The sequence below is a fragment of the Perca fluviatilis genome, chromosome 6 (assembly GCF_010015445.1).
Source record: "Perca fluviatilis chromosome 6, GENO_Pfluv_1.0, whole genome shotgun sequence".
NCBI lineage: Eukaryota > Metazoa > Chordata > Actinopteri > Perciformes > Percidae > Perca > Perca fluviatilis.
This window is the reverse complement of record NC_053117.1, coordinates 30,926,327-30,948,047: the sequence shown is the minus strand read 5'-3', so window position 1 is coordinate 30,948,047 and position 21,721 is coordinate 30,926,327. Positions and strand designations below refer to the sequence as shown.

General features: G+C 43.0%; 1 protein-coding gene across 3 annotated transcripts in view; it reads right to left on the bottom strand.

The window, feature by feature from the left end:
- Window positions 1-19,302, bottom strand: part of znrf3 (zinc and ring finger 3) — a 78,552-nt gene extending 59,250 nt beyond the window's left edge. For 2 of the 3 annotated variants that reach the window (XM_039802150.1, XM_039802151.1), the window contains exon 1: window positions 18,861-19,302. In XM_039802150.1, coding sequence (XP_039658084.1) covers window positions 18,861-19,091 — 231 coding nt within the window. In that variant the 5' untranslated portion in view covers window positions 19,092-19,302. Of the gene's footprint in view, window positions 1-18,237; window positions 18,260-18,860 lie in introns of those variants that run through there. The other variant, XM_039802152.1, reaches the window with a different exon arrangement.
- Between the last annotated feature and the right edge of the window lie 2,419 nt (window positions 19,303-21,721).

The following is a 21,721-nucleotide window of genomic DNA, read 5'->3' as shown; positions in this document are numbered from 1 at the left end:
ACACAGCCCAGTGCACACACAAAATAAACATGGACACTGTGGAGGCATGACCCCACACAGGGACCCCACATAGACATAGACACACCAGTATGGAGGAAGAGAACAGAGGAAGATGGAGGAACGAAACTTGAGCACACATAATTTAAGGAGACACACACGGAGGGGATCCAAAGATGGAGGAAAATGGTGAGGATAAATGAGAAGAATGGAATGGCCAGGAAAGGAAAGGAAGAAAGGAACACAGTATATAGATTGTAATGGGTGGACAACACATGTGGATGCCGGAGGTCTGAAAGGAGAAGGAAAGGAGACACGGAAAAGTAAGGAAGACAGAAGTAGTTTGGAGCGGTGAGCCCTGGAAGTGGTGGATACATAGTGGAGTAGGAAGGACAAGGAAGGGAGGGAGTAGAATGGTGAATGAGTGGAGGGAGAAAATGGAATGTGAAGGAAATGGACAAGGTAGTAGAGCCTAATGCAGAGCCTTAGAAATAAAGAATAGTGGCTTATAGTTGGAATTGAGTGAAAGCAGCAGTGAGAAAGGAAGACAGTGGAAGGAATGGAGAAAATGGAAAGCCATGAATGGAGTTTTAATGGGGAAATAGTGGACATGAAAGAACAGAGGAAGGTATGGAAGAAGAAGACAAGAAATGGAAGAGTGGTGAAGGAAAGATGGTGGAAATGAAGAAATTGTATATAATACAGTAGTAGGTGGGAATATTTAGGGACAAATGAATGGAATGGAAAGCAAACATCCAAACACAGGCAGGAGATGTAGTTGGCGCTGCGGGCCCTTTGCTTCCAGCTTAACCTGTGTGTAGAAGTGTACCTGGCATGTCACAATAACAAGGACTGGTCACAGGCAGAGAACAGAGTGTCTTTTGTAGGGAGAACCAGGACGACCAGCATCCCCTGTCGGGCTTCTGCCCCTATGAGAGAGCTGAAGTCTCCCGACCTCCAGCATCAAGTCTGCCAGCCAGCCAGGGCCCAGCCCGGAGAAGCCTGTCATCACTACCACAGAGGCCTCCATTCATCCCCGCAAAGACAAAGCCAAAAGTGTACAGCAGCCATCCAAGGCATCCCAAGCATCCAGATATCAACCAGCGATATCATTTTAGGCTTTTGTGAGCCTGTGCTTTGGTTTACCCGCCGTGCTCCCCCCCCCACCATACCTGCCCTTCGTCCCCCTCCGCATCGAGGATTCGTTCGTTCTGTGGTGCAAGGACATCATATGGGCTGCACATCCTCGGTGTAAGGTACCACACATTGTTATTGGTTGCCAATTAGTGACCTCCTTTTTAAAAAAATTCATGAAAAGGTTTTAAGTTTGCTTTACATCTGGTGTCAGACATAGGTTGTTACAGCGGTTTCTTAGGGATAGCTGTGGTACATTCAATGTGAAAACATGCACTGGTTCAGCATTTTTCAAGAAGCTAGGATTGGTTGGGTGCAATACATCCATAGTAAAAAAAACAAAAACATAGCGTTGACATATATACTAGGGCTGGGCGATATGGAGAAAATCAAATATCACGATATTTTTTACCAAATACCTCAATATCGATACCGCAACAATATTGTAGGGTTGACTATTGGTGCTTTCACAAAATATTTACACAATGAGATTTTTGCTAAATAGTCATCAGTCTGGTAAGTTCAGAAAATGACATCACTTTACTGTAATCCAGCCTTTAAAACCAGGATAAAAGAACACGTATGCCATATTACAATATAACGATATCCAAAATGTAAGACGATATCTAGTCTCATATCCCTAGATCGATAGAATATCAATATATTGCCCAGCTCTAATATATACATTTTAAGACATTAAAGTTCTTAAGGAATTACTCAAACAGGACACAGAGAACTGCATAGTACCAAAATTTTGCAACACAACATATTCAGCATAACATTTTGCTGCTAAACATGGCTCATAGATTAATAGCATGAGCAGTGCTCCATCAACATAGAAAGAAATATTTCACTGTTTGACAAGAAAACCACTTGTGTCACGACTTAACAACAGGAACTAAAACAGGCAGGTGTTTAAATGTCAGTGAGGCTCACATTGTTCAGTGTTCACGTTGCACGTTCCAATGTTAGACCCCTTTCCGGTCTGGCCCTCTTCTGGCCACACTGGGCCCCTGAACTCGGTGGTGAAATCTCCACCTGCTGATAGCATCAGCTGCCCTGCCGCTTCCCCCCCCCACCAACCCCCTTCTCTCTGGCATGTGTGGCGGCCACTGATAAAAGAACTGTAGATAAGGGGAAACACAAGCTGTGATGAGGAACACACTGCCGCCAGGAGAACAGAACATCAGCCCAGTGGAAAGGAACAAGAAGGGAGAGGGATAGAGCGAGAGAAGCAGGAGGCAGAGAGAGAGAATCTGAAAATGATTAAAAAAGGAGAACACTGGGTAGAAGAGCAAAACTAAATCTGTCATGTATCCCCAGGCTAAAAAAAAAAAAAAGGAGAAGAAGAGGCGGTTCTGTCAAACAAAACTGAACAACAATAAATATGAATGGTCAAACAGTTAAAAGGTTATTCTATAGGGTATATTTTTGAAAACCAAGCTCCTTGTGATTTTTGGAATGCATGTGGTTTGTCGAAAAAATAAACAAAAAGTTACTGCAATCAGGTTCGTAGACATGTATCCATAAATACGACAGGAGACGACGCATAAATACATAGTACTGTAACAACAGAACATTGTTGTTGTCTTTAACAAGCACTATTGCAGTATTTCTTGTGCAATAGCTTAAGGGAGATTGAAAGACTTTCCAGCCGTTGCTGGGTTTAGAAATACTCCAATAAAGTTACAAAATAAAATAAAAAAAAAAAAGCATATAGAAAGGTAGCGTAGTAACATTGTTTCTTAAAAAAAAAAATCAAGAAACAGTAATCATAACATTGTTTGCAAAAATCATGCAGCTTAGACTCCTAGCAATCAGAAAACTCCCATCAGCTGATAAACAACCAATCCTCCGCTGTTTCCAGTTCAGTTCTCTGGAAAACAAGAGTGAATGTAAATAAATCCGAGCTGTTGACAGGGGCTGAGAGTGGAGGGGACAGGTGCCACAATGACACCAGCAACCTCCAGGGGATGTATGCATCCCATAGCGGTGTCCCCTTTCAAGATGGACACCGAAAAGGGACAAACCAGTTGGTCCTCGCCCACGGGTGGGAGCACAGCAGCGGGTCACGCTTGCTACAGCCAGGGAAACACTTAGCGTGCATGGTTTGTGGATCTTTAGGCAAATATTCACATTTCTGTCCCTCCCATGCTAAAGACAACATTTCAGTGTTGTGTTCAAGTATAAAAATCACTTCTGGTTCTCTTTTAGGTCTTATTTTTTTCCCCCTTTCTTCCTTTGCACACAATATTTTGGGGGGGGAATCGTTCTTTTGAAAGAAAAACAAAAACGAAGCTTTCTACTCTGCTGTGCGTACTGTAAGTCCTGCTGGATACAAGCAGCCTTGGCATGCTTAAAATGTAAACTAATATATATAGCTCAAAAGAATCTATTAACCTGCATTTGACCAAGTACGCCCTGCTGCTGGCCAGGCTCCCTCCTATTGGCTCAGAGTCAACGTAAAGTGTCCTGCTAATCCAACAGTTGTCTGGCTGCGCTGAAAGTCACCTCTGAGTCCAGCTCTAGCACTCGTGTCAGGAATCCACAGGCTCTTTGCATACCGAGTGACCGGATATCCTCTAGTTAAAGAGGGCCCGCTAAGCCAGGGCCATGTGTTGGTCGAATGGGGAGGGTGACAAGGGGTGCTTTTTGGGGTGGTGGCACGGATGTACAGGCAGTGCTTAAAAGGCTTTTAGAGTGACATCAGCATCACTTTGAGCGCACACAAAACTGCGGAATGAGAGCAGACCGTTCACGTTCCACAGAAACCAATCCAGTTTTCGGCAGGTCCTCGGAGCCGTGCACCGCGCCGGCTAAAAGTGCAGTTGCTCCCGCACTGAGCCCGCGGATCTGTGCATCAGTGAATGGCTTTTGTGTTGCTGCCGGGGCAGAACAAAGTGAGTTCAGGTTACTGCACTCCTCCTGTTATTGGCCCACATTGTCTCTAATTATTCTAGCAAACATTGACACAGCATGTGTGGTCTCACATTTATACCCCCTTCCCCTCCCATGCTTAACAGAGTGAGAGAAGACGAGAGAGAGAGAGAGAGAGAGAGAGAGAGAGAGAGCAGAAAAAAGGACAGAAAGAACGTATGAAAGGGAAGGAAGAAATGATAAGACAAAGCAATGAACTTGCATTCACTGTTTTGTGCTTCATTATGATGCAATTATAAAGGGAAATTGCTTTAAAGCTGTACCGAGAGGCTTGGTTTGTTTTCTTGTATTCAAGCCTGCGAAGAGAACGCAGCGTATACTCAGGGGTTTTCCTCACCTTTCTCCCATGCCGCTTCAACTCGTGAGAGAACAAATGCACCATGCCAACTCGGGGGTAGAGTGCAAAACGATGGAGTTTTCTCGGATGCAATAACCAAAAGCCGAGAACAGCCACAACATTTAAGCGCAATCCCACACTCTAATTTGAATTCTGAAGCTTTCCTATTGCCGGGGTGCTTCTAACTCTGGCTTTTGCAAAACAATAATTATGACCAATGTATGCATCAGTAGCTTACCAAATCCTCCTGTCCATGAGCTTAGCTTGAGGGGATGCTGCAGAAAAGCTGACCCAAATATGTGACATGTGGTTTGCCAAGAGGAAATGGCTTAAAGTTAGGCACAAGGATGGTCTGGTGTAAAATCAAATCAGGATAGAAATGGTCTGAGCAGGCGAGCTTAGTTACTGTAAAATCGACACTGATTTAGCATTTGGTAGCAGCGTTATAGAAAACCTCAGTGGAGTGTAAAACTTCCCATAAAAGCCTTTCCTCTGAGCAGATCTATTGCAGATTTTTACTGAAAGCCACTAGAGCAAATGGACTGACTAGTCCGTTAAGAAGTACAACTTTTTAGGTTTCCTCACATGGGTTCTGATTAGTAACAGTGGCTATCGCCTCTGAATTTTAATAAGATCATCATGTTTTGTCAGACGATGTGTCAAGACTACACAGTGTTTCCCACACAGACTATTGTGTGGCGGTGCGCCTCACTATCAACCCCGGCCGCCGCACATTGCGTTTCGTTATTCATTTTTTTTAAACGCTATTTAAAAACCCGTTCTTCTGCATTTCCTTTCCCTGCTCTCCTCCGTCTCTCTGTCACTTGTGTCTCGCTCACATACACACACACACAGCTCCTCCCACCGTGCGGTGTTTGGTGTTTTTAAGCCCCCAACGATGGTTATGTTTAAGGCGACGTTGGAGGCTTAAAACACCATTGAGCCCACCGTGCACTCAGCGTCTGTCTCCATCAAGGAGAGAAGACGGCTGGCAAAATTCACAAGTTCACGAAAGGTTGGTATCTATCTCGTAAACACCTTTACACAATCACATATTCACAATCACCGACCCGACCCTTAGCAAACAAGCGATTGCGCCTGCTTTAGAAAGTTAACTAGTCGCAAGTTTGCAATAAAATGCCGTTGGGTTGTCGAGGTCAAAACACTATATGTAGCAGCTGTGAATCAAATAAACTTATTATAAATAATGTCTCATTTTTTACTCTTACACTAAATGTTTGCTGCTTCAATCCAGATGAGTAGGCTATTGAAAAGTATTTTCCGCGACTGAAAAAGGCACGTGTTGAGGATGAGGACCAGAATGAACCGGAGGTATCAGTCTGAAACAGAGCTGAACAGTCCCACCAGTGTAATTAGTTATGTTATTAATTTGTTTACAATATTTTCAGGCTTCAACCAGTGAAAGACAGGGGAGAGAAAGACAGATTTGTTAGGCATTGAAGTAGGAGAGGAGGACAGCATCCAACTGCGTGCCCCCCCCGCCCCCGCCACAAATTGCTTCCTAATCTGTGGGAAATACGGCTACAGAACTGCAGTGTGCCACCTCACTACAAAGCATTTTGCTGAAGCGTATACCTACATCATGTGTGGATGGTACTGTAAAGTCCTTTTGTTCAATGTCCATGGATGAGCCCATAGTCAAGATCCTGGCTAGCTTCTTTCACCCCAATTCCAGTCTTTATGCTAAGCTAAGCTAACAGTCTCGTGGCTATGATAAAATAAGAGTATTTCCCAGAACGTTGAACTATTAATTTAATCATACTTAAAATATATTTGAGCTGTATACATTTTATAAACAAAATCTGCAATATAAAAATTTTAGATCCGTCTGCATTCTGTTAAATATGAAATAAGAGCGATGCTTCTAACCGATTGGTGAGGTCGCTATCCAAATCTCAGAGCCACATCTCTGGGATGGGTGTACTTTGAAATGCCTGCGGGGTGCATGTCACCCCGGGGGTGACAATTTGACTTTGTCACATGCCTGTGGGATGCAGACGGAATAGCAAAGGGCTGTATTGGCCTGTCTTTTTCTGTCATTCCCACTTGATCTCTCTTTTCTTAAAACAGCATTCTGAGGAACTAGATTCCTTGACATGCCCAAGGACAAGTTATCATTAGCGAGCCGTTGTGTGTGGACAAACTGCCCATACACTGTCAACGAAAGAATAGCCAAGAACTCCACAGTGCAGTGCTAAAAATAAAAAAAAGTGCAGCTTTTACAGTGACATATGACAGAAGGACGAATCTACGGAGAAAGGGGTGAGATTGAGAAAGCACAGTGACACTAAGAACGATGTGCTCCATCTTATCACACAAAAAAAAAGACAATTTAAACATTCCTTTCCGTTTAACCTCATATTAGTGGATTTAAATCTCCATTTGAAAAAAAATGTATTATGAAAAAAAAAAAATAATAATAAAGAAAAAGTACCTTGAGAGCAATATGCAGGGAGAATGAGGGATGAACAGATGGATTGCAAGGGGACATAAATGGGCACAGCTGGCCAGGAATAATTGTCCTGACCTTTTAATAAATATATACTCCAAGGCCAGGGGGTTTGGATGGGTGTGGGCGGGGTAGCAGAACTACAGGAGTGTGGTTACAAATTGCATGATGGAAAATGTCATATGCATTAACCGAGCTGATCAGGGTGTTTCAAGATATCGTCTAGACAAATCTACTCCATTTGCACCTTTCTATCTCAATCATCTAAAAACACACTGTAAATGCTATATATTGTAGCAATTAAAATGCCTCGGTGTCTTCTTTTCTACAGATTTCCCTCTACAAAATTCTAATTCCCGATCCCGATCAGTCATTTTTATACTATCTGTAGATAGACCTAGATCCAATATTTACATTCATGTATAGGACAACACCATGCAAACTTAGGATAAAAAGGTCTACATTAGAAGTTGTAAAGAAAAAACCCAGTTTGGATATTAAATAGTTCTGCTTTAATAAGAAAAGCATCTTGAATCACAGCATTCCTTTGGCGTTTTGTAGAATATCTGTGGCTGGAAGGTTTGAACCGCCTTTCCTCACCCAAAGCATGAAGTTCAATTGCAGTTTTCACATAATTTGGGATCATCAGCCGATATTCGCCGATAACCGCCATCGGCCTATCTGCAAATAAGACAACATTCCCAGATAGCAGGTGCCGATGTAAATCGGTTTTGTCGCATTCCTTTTTGCGCTGGCTAAATGTTGTGTTGGGCATTTACGGTCAAACTTGTTTCTCAAAAAGACAGTTTTGTTGGGCTATGAAAGTACTGAACATATTTTCATTGAGTAGGTAGTTGTACTTTTCAAAAAAAGGATTTAAAATTTGAAATCTTATATTACATCATAAATATTTATTTTTGAATTTGTGTTTATTCAAAGACAGTGTAATGAAGGGCTGAGTGACTTTGAAACATGTCAGTCTGTTTTTTTCTTCTTCGTTTCCATGGCTGAAAACGGAGAGTAGGCTAAATAAACAACAAAATAAACAACAACAAAATTTGGCATGGGCTGTCGGCCAAACTGTTATTTTAAACATCAGTATTGGCCAAGAATGTCACAATCAGTGCAACTAACAGCAGCACTGTTTATTTATTTGGACTTCATGCGGAGGCTTGCCTTTTAACTGTTGCATCCTGGGTCGTAGAGAAGTGCCATGCACCTGCAAACTGACTCTAAGAAAGAAAGAAAGAAAGAAAGAAAGAAAGAAAGATAGATAAGATAGATAGATAGATAGATAGATAGATAGATAGATAGATAGATAGATAGATAGATAGATAGATAGATAGATAGATAGATAGATAGATAGATAGATAGATAGATAGATAGGTTATTAATTTCGAAGGAAGTTAAGGTAAACCGAGGCAATGGGATCGTTAAACAGTGGACTTGAGCTGCCAACACAACAATCTGTGGAAATGTTGCTCGTACTGCCATGGTTATTAACTTAAACCATTAGATCATTAATCGATTAGCTGGTTATCAAAGTTAATTAATGACTACTTATACCTACTTATATTTGCTTAACTATGACGTTCATCTAGCAAAAATCATAATGAAATATGTAAGCCACTTTTTCTCTGTTGAAGGACACCGTAAATTGAATATCTTGGGGCTTAGGGCTGTTGGTCAGACAGAACAAGCTTTTTGAAGAATTTTGTTGGTTATTTTTTATATTTGTTTTGGCATTTTAAACACTGAACTATTAATTGAAAAAAAAAAACAGAGTTAAAAGATAAACCGATTAAAAAAAAAAAAATTTTAAATTCTTACCCCTACATGGAAGCTTTGGTATGAATTGTGTTTTGCCCCCATCCATTCATGTGAAGCGATTAGCTGGATGATTGTGCGATAGTCGTGATTTGCTACACTCTACGTGCTGGAAACAAGTCGGTCTTTTGCTTTACAACCAGCAACAAAGGCTTTGTGCTGCAATCCTGACTTCCGAGTCCGAACCAGGATGCAAGTTAAAAGGCCAACCTCCGCATAAACTCCATATAAATAAAAAAGTGCAGCCGTTTACTGCTAGCTTTACATCAAAGAGACGCACACAATCACAAAAACAAGACAGAGGAGAAGAGGACTTCAATCAAGAGACATGCAAATAACCTTTGCCAATTGCCAGCGGTGAATTACTGCCATGCTCAAAAATGCTTACTGGGTGCTCTAACTGTATGGTGCTATCAATGTCCTATCGGGGGCATTATCTTTGTCATGGTGCTTTCATACACACACACACACAGCACACACACACACACACACATACACACACACACACACACAACAACACACACACACACACACACACACACACACACACACACACACACACACACACAGGCCCTGTATAAACTTTACAAAGAACAGAGTCAACTCTGTTCCACCCATTGTGTACTTTAGAAACGCCCAGTGGATTAACCTATCTGCTGAAATCAGATAAAAACTGCCTCCTGTTCCAAGTCCTCCATCAGAAAACGTAAATAAAACTCCTTTCAGCAGGATCCTTATATTAGCATAGCGTCAGGACCCAACAACTCACCTAAACTCGCTGGCTTCAACATAACACACTCTCACCGTGCTTGTGCATGAAAAAACCTCCACCTTTATTTGTACGGGAGCGGATTTAGCTCGAAGGCCTGCAATTACATCATCATTCAGTTTTGCAGCGCCGCATATCAGGTCCGGCGTTACTCAGAGAGGCCTTTGAAGAGTTTGGCCCAACCCTCGCTCTCTCGCTCTCTCTCTCCTTCCCTCCTCCCCTTCACTCCCCCCCCCCTCGGCACTGCCTTTGATGTTAGCGCGTGGTGCTGCGCCGAGCATCGTGGCCTCCCAGGCCTCCCCGCCTCGCCTGATCCTATCTGCTCAGGCGGCACATTCATGTGGTATACGCCCGCAGCACGACTCCCGGCAGCTATTCACCCAACCCTGCAGGCCCCTCCCTGATCAGGGTCCAGGGGCTGGAGAGGGACACGGCATTGGCCTGAGCTGCCGATGGGGGTCGAGGGGAAGGACAGGAGGAATTGTGGAGGCTTTATCAAAGCCCAAGGCTGCACTAAAGAGGTTTTATTGGCATGGCATGTTAGCGAAGGTACTATATTTGTAGATTCATGAAAGGAAAAGTCACACCTGACCCAGTTCTCTTAAGAGATAAATCAGAATGCGATCTCACTTCTACTACTACAGAAACAGTGACTTATCTGTCTCAGCTTTGAGTGCTACTGAATAAAATGAGCTATCCTTTGGAAGAAAAACAAGAAAGCATAGAGCAAAACAGAAAACCATGTGCCCCAAATATCTTCAGCATACCCATGATACAGGGACGACATAAAAAGAAAGCCAATTTTTCATTTCAAAAAATCTAGGGCGCATCTTTAGCAACAGAAAGAGGAGGAGGTGGGGAGATGCAGTTCTTCAATGTGGAGGACATGCAGCACTCTACCAAAAGAAAGGCGGAGATAACCCAGCTTGTTTTCATCTGACCAAGCAAGCCCAATCTATCATACCTCTGGCCCCATTGTGTTACAGCCTGGATCTTCCTCATTAACGGAACACACACACACACACACACACACACACACACACACACACACACACACACACACACACACACACACACACACACACACACACACACACACACACACACACACACACACACACACACACACACACACACACACACACACACACACACACACACACACAAAATGGGGTCGGAGCTTCCACCTGAAACGGATTTGTCCCCATCCGGCACCCCTGTAAATGACCTTTGCCACGCTTGTGTTGGAATCCATTAAAGGAAACAAAAGGGGGGAAAAGAAAAATGGCAGGGTGTCTGACAGAGAGACAGTCAGGAGAACCCCCACAACATGAATATGATGCATTAGGCCGAGGGCGATCATGTGCACAAAACCAGTAATGGCTTCCTTGAACAATAACCAGAGAAATTGCAACTAACTAACTACATTAGCATGAATCAAAATGACAAGAGGGCAGGATCTTCTTTAAGGCCCCGTCCACACGTACCAAAACGATCTTTTTTTTACCCGTCTTCCCTGGATTCGTTTCAAGAATAGTTACGTCCAAACGAATCCATTTGTAAATGACTCAATACGCTACTTCATATGCCAGGCCTATAGGCAGCGCTGTTTCTGCTACAGAAATTCACCAAAAAACGGAGAAGAGCTTAGTCACTTCCACTTCCCATCATAACATGACTAGCTAGATTATCATTTTCTCTTAATACATCCGTGGACTATAATAACTTTCACCACTGCTCATTTTATAAAGGCCGCCGCAAGAAAATGTGTCTTTGTTAATGTGCTGTTGGATTGCTTTTAATTTTGCATGATTGCAGCGCGCTAGCAGCGAGCTAACGTTCGCTAGCTCTAACATCGGCAGTCAAACAAACAATGATCCATGAATGATGTCTTTTTAATAATCTATTCGTTTTTCTTGCAGTAGCCTTTCTACAATAAGCCGTGGTAAAAGTTACTATAATCCGTTCAGGGAGTTGATAAGCAGACAGATTAGCTAGCTAGTTGATAAGTTATCTACTTCCACTTTATAAACAGATAGCCATAGCAGCTAACGTTAACGTTACTTCGCTGCTGGAGCGGTCAGCTACTTTAGCGATGTTTAACGTTGGCTACATAACGTTAGCAATATATCTTGTGTAGAATCCAGAGGGAAGGGTCAGGGAGCAGAGACACAGTATTTAGATGAAGTGAGCTGGTTTGACCATGGAGATGGGACATGCTCGCTTAGCTTCACCGCAGTTGTGTGCGTCAGCGGCCGTGGGAGAGGGTGTAAAAGAGGGGTGTGGCGATGACATCATCGATACGGATCCGTATTTACCATCCATACGAAGCCAAAACGAGAGCCGTTTTCGGATTTTTTCACCCTGAGACCTGGTTTCAAAAAAGTGCATTTTCAGGCAGTGCGTTTGCAGGATTCGTCTGGACGGTTGGCCCAAACGATGCAAAACGTGCGTTTGCACAAAAAAACGTTTCCATGTGGACGGCCACTAAGTTAAAAGCAGCAGGTTTTGTAGGCATTTGAGGCTAATAATTATGTAACGATGTACACAAAAGAAAGAACCCTGTCTTCTTGAACTTGAGAGAGTGGGACGGATCTGTGACAACACGTCTCTTTTCATGAAAACAAATGCGAGTACTAAGAGGATTGAGGGCACAAGGATGTAAGTATATTAATTAAAAGGTAGGAGGAGAAGGAGGCAGATGGAGTGTAGTGCTCGGAGTGAATTGGACTCCCAGTGCAGCTACCTTCCTAGTCTATTGGCAAAAAAAGTACAACAAAAGGGGAGGCTGGCGTTGTGGCCTTCCACGGTTTGTCAGCACATTCCTGTCCGACAACAAAGCATGCCTGTGCCTGGATGAGCCACTGTGAGCATTGTCATTTCATAACCCTCGACCCCTTAGCCTTTGTTTTGCAGACCCTCTGTGTCGGTGGATAAAAATATGGGCTTAGGGGATGGACTGGGCCTTTCAGCTCCGTTTCATCAAACGCAGACTGACACACCAGGGGCTAGTCAGTAGGGGTGTGCAAAAAAATAAAAATAATCGATTCACATTCGTATCGCGATTCAAGCTCTACCGATTCAAAATCGATTCATAGAATTCCAAAAATCAATTCATTTTCAGTCTTTTATTTATTTTTTTTAAATTGTGTGTCTACTGCAATCACATGGGAAAAGTAACAACATTTACACACTGTGAATTCTTTTTATTTTTTTATTTAGATTATGTTTTTGGGCATTTTCAGCCTTTATTTGGACAAGACAGCTGAAGACATGAAAGGGGAGAGAGAGGCGGGATGACATGCAGCAAAGGGCCGCAGGTCGGAGTCGAACTGCGTTGAGGAGTAAACCTCTATATATGGGCGCCTGCTCTACCAACTGAGCATCCGGGCGCCTGTAAATCTTTTTTATTTATTTTTTTATTTTTTTAAATCGAGATTTGTTTTTGAATCGATTCTTGAGCCTACTAATCAATATCGAATCGTGACATTTTCTGAATCGTGCACCCCTACTAGTCAGACAGCAAAAACAACCATTCCAGGCTCTTCTTCATCTTTGACTCGTTACAAATGTAATGGGTTTCAAAAAAAATAAAAAATATAAGTAAACCTGTCCAAGTGTGACATTATCTAATGGTGCATTTCCCACCAATCATAGAAAATCATAGGCTCAGGGCAAAGCTGAATTAACATGTCCTCATCATTGGAGTGTTAAGCAGAAGACAAGGCAAATGAGCTCGGACACATAATCAATAGCAGATCAGGAGGAGAGCGACGTGGGGGAAAAGGGGTTCCCCTGGGAGAGGCTTGGATAGTGGAGAGAAAGCAGCAGCGAGCACCAGCGCTGACTGCTAATCTCTCTTGGAGTGGAACTACAAAGATCGGCTCAGCCACTCAGCCCAGTGGAAACTAACATAGCTACTGGGGCCACCAGTACCAACATGCACTTGTTCCAGGCGGAGCTGTGCAGTGAGTGGGAATGAGAAGCTCAGAGAGAAAGACACAGGAGATGACAAGAGTTAAAAAGAGCCAGGCGCAGGAGAGGAAAGCAGGGACTGCTGGTTTGAGAGATGGTGTGGCCAATTAAAAAAGAAGTTTGGACAGGTACTAGGAGATCCCACAAGAAGTTAGGCGTTTTAGGACTGACATGCACCTGAATGTTTGCAGGCAATTAGTGCTTTCAGTTTAATGCCAAAAAAAAAATTCTCAGGATTTTACACGTGTTATTGTGATATAATTACTTGCTGAATAGGTGAATTTTACAGAAAACTAACCATTTTATACAACAATTGATAATTTAGCAAGGAAAAATGTCAGATATTAGCTGGCTCCTGCTTTTTCTTGTTTAATATCACTGTAACGTCAATAGTTTTTTTTAAATTGTTGTTATTAAGCCAATTGAAGATGCTACATTCGTCTATGGAAATATGAAACGGGCAATCGTCATTATGTTTTGTCTATTAATAGGCTTAAGAAATGACTGAAATCTATTTTTAAAGAATTTGATGCCTTCATTAGGGCAGAGAGTCGGGCAACGATATGCAAAAACGTTCCGGGGACCAGAACGTTGTGGTTCATGGTCGACTTCCTAAAACCCTACGACAACAAGGCACCCCAATGAAATTAAAGTTAGGAACTAGGTGAAATCCTCGTTTGAAGTCATACACATGCATTATAGGATGCATGACAAATTTTGGCCGCATCTAAACAGACAGACTGGTGGTGAGGATGAGAGTGTGTGTGTGGGAGGGGGGTGTTAAGCAAGAGAAAGAGAAAAACAGTTTAGTCTGTTCTATTCCAAAAAGCAGAGAAACGCAGCCTCAAATTACTTTGGCTGGGACATGAAAGTGAAACAGGGTGGCGGTTAAGAGACGATAGCACTTAAAATACAGCTGCGACCGCCAAGCCAATAAATGGAAAAAAGTAGGGAGCAGCACTTTTAACCTTTTAAACCAGCGTTTGTGTACTGCTACTGTTGCTTTGGCGCTGGGAGTGGCCCGGTCCCTGGCACCTCCCGTCTGGGCCCGGCCCATTATGGCCTCTTGGGGTTTCCAGCCTGTGGTGAGAAAGCGCGCTGGATGCCTTAAACCACTAAAGCTCTCATTATAGTCTAAATGCAGCGCGACACAACTCTTGCCAGCTCCAAGGTAGGAGCTGCAGTATTTAAGCTCATCGTTGTCTTAGCTCAAAACCACCACTTTCCCCCTGCACATCCAGTCAGAGAAAAAACAGCCACTTTCATAGAACCACACCATGAAGTCTCCCAGCTATAGTTACTGGCATTCCATGCACATGGAGATGAAGTTCAAAGGTGGAGCAGCTCATGGGTGTTGAGAAACTATAGCCTCTTCTTCCTGATGCTGGATTCAGGGGATGTCCCTGTCTCTGTGTCCCTTCTGAGAGGAAGTAGGCAAAAGCCACATTATTCCCTCTGGTTCTGGCCGACGACACTATGAATTCCATCTGGTCCTCTCTGTGCCCCTGCCACGTCCCTGCTCCTCACTCACATGCTGACAGCACAGGCCCGCTGGAAATCGGAGGCAGATGTGCGCTCATGCAGTGCATCGCAGCTCATCTCGCGACAGGAAAGACAATTTGGCGTCGGGGGGTGGGAGACAATAGAGAATGATGAGCAGCAGATGGCGTTTTCGTTTGCATTAAAGGTGTATTAATCAGGAGAGCTGCGTTTGTGTGCACTGTCAACAATGACGGGAATGTGAAAAACATGGTGTCCAGCGGTCAGAATGAGTGCCCTGCATTGTAAAGGCCATTCCAGAAATTCGATTACATGTAGAAGCAGAGTGCTTTCAGTATCATCTGGGTTTGTCAACAGCTGCCACTCTAGGAGTCTCATTTTGACACCTGGGTCAGATCAGGGGACGATCATTTGCCCTACTGAAAAGGCTCAAGTCAAATCTGCTGCTAGTTGTGGGAAGGTATAGCAAAACTACCATAACTTTGAAGCTATGTAAAATATACAAGTTAAGTCCAAGTGCACTAAATCTTCTTCTCTGGGCTTAAAGCACACAATGCTTGGTTTCATTATGCCAGGCCATTTTCATTCAGGTCGAAACAGGAAGTATTTCAATCTGGAACAAGAGGTGAATACAATGAACTACCTGGCAGGATGGACAACCTGCAGTACTCTGCTCGCCAAGAATCAGAGTTAGGAGCCAATGATGTAAACACACTTTTAGGGTCATCTTACACACACACACACACACACACACACACACACACACACACACACACACACACACACACACACACACACACACACACACACACACACACACACACACACACACACACACACACACACACACACACACACACACACACACACACACACCACGACAGCGATTTAAGGTTTGCCATTACGGAGTTGAACTGGAGCAATCTGGGAACTGGCCTGGGGAACCCTGGGGTTTGGCACTGTGTCCAGATCTGCGTCACCATGTGTCCCCTCTTAGAGCAGGGCAAGAAGCAAATTAACTTAATTTATTATTTTTGGCCCTCTGCAGCGTTTGCCACTTTTGACACTCTTTAGGCAGAGCTGAGTGGGTGTTAGCTTTAGGGAATTAGCAACGGCGAGTTGGGAGTATATGAGCGGTGATCGCGGTTGGGTCTTTGCTCAGGAACGTTGCCAAGCTGCCCCCCCCCCCACCCCCTCCATCTTTCCCCTGTATTTGAACCCATACCTGCTGAGGTCTGGCCACTACTGTACACACAAGGTAACACAAACCCCTCAGGGCTCTGTTCAAACAGCAGAAGAGAGGACTAGAAGGCTCCATAAACCTCAGGCAGACCAAATCAGGCGTCCTATTCACTGAACACAACAAGGCTCAGACCTTGTGAGCTAAAAAGTTGACAAGTGCAATGGTTACAGAGGTCACTGCAGACAACTGGACGCCCAGGAACCTAAATATTTGTGTTCAACCCAATTCCAGTGTAAAACTATATCCGTTACAACACCGCAACAATTTCCCAACACGTTTCTGCAATGTTATTTCACAAGTATAGGATTTGCAAGTGGGGAATTTGATCCCAGTTTAAAATTGCACTCATCGGGTTGTATGGTTGTCATTCATTGTCAGCTTCGACTTTCATAAATCTTTGGTAGAATACATGCTGTGAGAAATTCAAGACAGTGCGCTGTGCCAGACAAACTGACCCTCATTATAGCCTGACAAAATATAAGCTGACTCTAAGTGGTCAGAAGCTATGTTAGCAAAGAAAGCAAACCTAAATAGATGTGGTTTTCAATGTAAAGCTGAGGTCCGACATTTGTGTGTGGTTACCGGGTGGCGCCAAATGGCCATCACTGTGTGTAAACAGGGGCCATTTTTGTGCTGAGTATCCCCTCCTTTGATCCCCACATATCATATTTCTTTCAAAGTAAGAGTCTGCATTTTTGGGGAAAACAAAAACGCATGCGTGCTCTGTAAAGACGCTGCTGTGTAGTTGATATGGACATTGTTGAGAGTGGCGAGGGATGGAGGCGGGATGCTACTAGATGTGTAAATGCAGTACCAGTTCTTATAAACCGAAAGAAAAAAAATGTGTGAATGAGTCGCTGTCTTAACTCATCTGACGTTGCGTGCTGCAGAACTTCTACGACACAGTTGAGGTTTCTCGTGATGCAGCCCACCAGTACACACTTGACGCAACATGGTGAACTTGATTAAACTCTAATGTATATTTGCAGCATTTAAACACCCCCGCCAACTCTCTCTCTCCATAGGCTGCGTTGTAACCTACCCTCGCAACACAGACCAGTGATCTCATTGAGCTCAATAATTTTTTTTTTTCAGTTTGAGGTCACACTTCAACAGCTACTGGCTTTTATACGACAAATGAAAACAAAAACTCAACCATCATCTCTGCTGTGGCTTGATCGGGTGCTGGTTAATGCAGTGACACCTTAGCTTTAATCTCCTGATGATCTAATATTTAACCTCGCATCAGAAAACCCCTTCGTAGAGAAGCGGCTTCCAATCAGTCACGAGGGACTGGACTTGTTGGCTCAACTTTCAAATCACAAACTTCATCTAAATGAACTTGATGTTGCATTAGAAGCAGTTTGGATTGTACAGATACATCCAAATACACAAAAGATCAAAACTTCAAAAAGGGTGGATACAGACCACACAAATAGTGCTTTACATCCAAGTGGCTTCCAACCATTCAGGAAGAGCTGCTGCTTCCTCCCATCACCAACAACACAGGACATGTTAGAGGTCAAGAAATAAGAAGAAAAAAAATGAAACTTTAAGTCTTTGGCACATGATTAGACCCCAAACGCTTTGCTGCCTTACAAGCACTGGCCAAGTAGATTAAGCAAGAATTATAAAACTTCAAATAATCACTTGGCTCTGGACAAAAGCTTCATGTTTTAATGACTTCTACTCGATCAAAGCTGGATGGTTGATCCAAACAAAACCAGCTCCGGCCAAGTGCACTTGTCATGTTTGGGGCCAGGAAATAAAATATGGGAACATGGAGCAATCTTCAATGAGGACATCTTTCTCAATTCTGCTTAATATAGCCTATGTTTATAAAGACTTCAAATAGTTACAAGTAAGCCTAAACCAAAAACGTGCAACAAAGTGAAGTGCTGATGACGGCTACATAGTAACAGGCTTAGAGCGGCGGGACGTGTGGGGGTTACTTTACACGTCGGGTACGGTCAATAATACAAACATATTCCACTACATTAAAACTAACTTTTCGGTTTAAAAAAAGAACATATTTGGCCCAAACTCACCACTGAAACGGATAAACGGTCAGAACTAAGCACAAATAGCAGCCTCGTAGGCTTGCTGCTGTAGCCTAGTGAAAGCGTGAAGCCCGCACGGTAAAAGTTTACGGACTTCTTTTATTTATTTATTTTTTTTTTTGGTAGCGGTGGAGGATTTGTTACTTTTTAGGAAAACGCAGTTCCTAAACGTGTGTGTCGGGATGAAGGCTGTTAACAGTAACGAGCGCACTAGTGAGCTCCAGACATCAACAAAATAACCTGCAAGAGCATGTTTTCCCTGTGAATGAATTCCACAAGATAGGAGCCATCTTGTGACCGCATATGCTTGCAAGCTTAGTGCCATCCTCACACCGCCTGCATATACACACACACGCGCGCGCGCGCACACACACACACACAACACACACACACACACACACACACACACACACACACACACACACACACACACACACACACACACACACACACACACACACACACACATATACAATTCTTGTCAACCCCTCAGCCCCTGTGGAAAAAGTTTCAAGAAGGGCAGCTTGGTAAAATCACAAGCCGCGTCCTGGTAGTGCTGCTCAGGACTGCTGCTCGTCGCTCCCCCGTAAAGAAAAAGACTTTACACGTACTTGAACGATCTCCCCCTCCGCGCTGATAGTGGCTCCTGCTTTGGAGAACCGTCCTTGCAAGCCAGTCGTATACGTAGTATAATCTCCATTGGGACTGGACTCGAACAGAACCACTTCCACAAAGGCAGTATCCTTGGCGAAAACGGTACCGAGAGAAGCGGCAACCACGAAGATCACCAGGACCACCGAGTCGGGTACACGATCTGAGCCTCTCCGTGGTAAAATCATCATCTTGCCGGCTGGATCTGCGCCGATCGGGACATAATTTCACACGGATTAATTAATCGGGTGAAGGTAACTGAAATCAGGTCTGTGGGCGCTTCGTGCAATGCGTCAAAAGAGGCAGAATTGTGCAATAAAAGCTGAGCCCGGGCTGGAGCGTGTTTATTTCACCACTGCAAGCCTTGTCAATTACACTGCCTGCAAACGCTCTCTCTCTCTCTCTCTCTCTCTCTCTCCCCCTCTCTCTCCCTCTTTCTTTCTCACCCCCCCCCCCCCTCCCCCCCTCTCTACAAAGCGGATCTCCTTTGATCTCCAAACACGTGATTTTTTTTTTCTCTCTCTCCCAAAAGGGTTATATCCCCTCCCACCAATCTTTTTGACCCTCTCCTTTGCACTCCCCACTCTGGAGTGCCAGCACTCAGTTAAGGAGGCACCGTGGACTTCGCTGCTCTGCTTATTGTTTAAAAAATCGTAAAATTTGGCGTTAAAGTTTGACTTAATTCAGTTTTGTTGGGTTTATCGTGAGGCAGAAGCCACATTTGCGGCCGCTGTTGCAACTCCGGATTGCCCTGTGGCGTTTTCCCCGACTTTGACACTTTTTTGACTGCCGTGCCACCTTAAAATAAACACTACCCTCTTCATGATTTAACCGGGCTAATTTTTCTGATTCATATTTACTCACTTACAGATCACATTATAGTTAACAGTTTGTTTGAGTTCGGATGACCTAAATAAAGCTTCTTCTTTTTTTGTTATTTGTTTTGTTATGTAGGAATTAGGAACTTTATTAAAAGTTTTCCAATGGGGGATCAATTTATACAATATTTCTTGCAGTGCCCCTGCTGCATGATATATGCATATTGAGCATAATAGATTTATGGTACAGTTATTTTAAACACGTGATGAAGCACCTTGCCATATCAATACACTAGCCTACACAATATACACAAGACTTTACTAACCATGTAAATAATATAGTAATAATAGAGATTTAGTCCTAGTTTTTGCAGTTTTAGTTCAGTTTGTAGTTAAGATTTGAGTTATTTATGAGTATTTCTAATGTACCTCAGATCATTATGTTAATCGTTTTGTGATTATTATGGGTGATTTGGCTGTTGTAAAAGGGCATTTTTGTACTCTCTCTTTATATACACTCTTTCTAAACTTTATGATCTTCTTCATTTCTCTTCCAATATGCTATGTAGTCCTCCTGAGCTGTTGTATTGCACGTTAAATGCAATCCACTTGCCCATATAATTGTACACCAGTCTGATGAATTACATTTTTCCTTTGATCTTCAAAATCGTCGCCATCAACATCAAGACCGGTCTGACAATCTTATCACAGGTTATTTCAGGCGTTTTACAAACCTCTAAATGTTTAAATGTAATTTGACATACATTCATCTGCAGAAAGTCAAATTAGTGGCTGGGTGTAAAAGCTCTAATAGCGAGCAACTTCATAATTCATCAATGATTCATAGATAAACATCAGTTTCATTATCTACTCTATTAAATAGGCCGGCACATCCTGCATTTCTCTTTTAAACAAACTGTTGCCGTTAGTTACTGCAGAAGAAGACAATTATTTCCCAATCAGCCCCTCTTCAGCATAAAGAGTCTATTGTGAAACTTCCATGCTGACCAGTTTCTGAGGAACATCTTCTGCCTGGTGCCTTTTCTTTCAGTGTGTCAGACTGTTCATTATGTGTCATTATGTCTGTTCATTATGTGCAAATAAGCGCAATGTGAATAGACACTGAAAGAATAGACACATGGTATCTTTTCATTTCTACAATAGATGATGATTTGAATCTTTGTGCAACTGAACTGAAAAGAGCTCATAGTACCATGCAAGTGATGACGATACTGTACATGCATTGTTTTGTCTGCAGGTTACATGACTTAAAGGTCTCAATTTAATCTGAAAGTGGATTATTTTTCAAGATATTACAAAAGAAAAATGCATGAAATTGAATAATACCACTTTGCAAAGCCCTGTTTTTCCCCCCAATAATTCTACCAAACAAGGCCTCTTGCAAAGAAAACACTCAAATGAAAGGTGAGCTCTGCACAGTGATGGATGTCCAAAACAGCCAAGAAAACAGGGTCTCATCTTGCTGTCAGCTGTGTGGCAGTGTGATTATGAAAACCAACTGTGAGGACTTTTTAGGTCAAGAATGCAGCCGCCTCTGGAAGAAAGCGTGATGGTCAACATATGTTCGGACTCAAAAGAAGAAGAAGAAAAAGCAGGGCGGAAAACAATCCAAAGCCAAAACTTAAGAAGTTCTTCAGCGCCTCCAGCATGACAATAATTTACAGATCGCACTGGACAGCACTCTGTTTTATAAATCCTGATCCACACCACATGTCCCATATCTATCTTGTGACACACACACACACACACACACACACACACACACACACACACACACATATACTCGGACTGAATGATTTGGGGGGGGGGGAAATCGAATTGCGATTTTTCTGTCAGATATTGCGATTATGATTTGTAATTTTTTTAAGCTACATATTACACCTTCTACGATCATGTTAAATAAAGTAATACAAAATAAATGAAAAATCCAGTGAAAATATTTCTTTAAACAATCTGTGATATGTAACATTATTACAGCATGT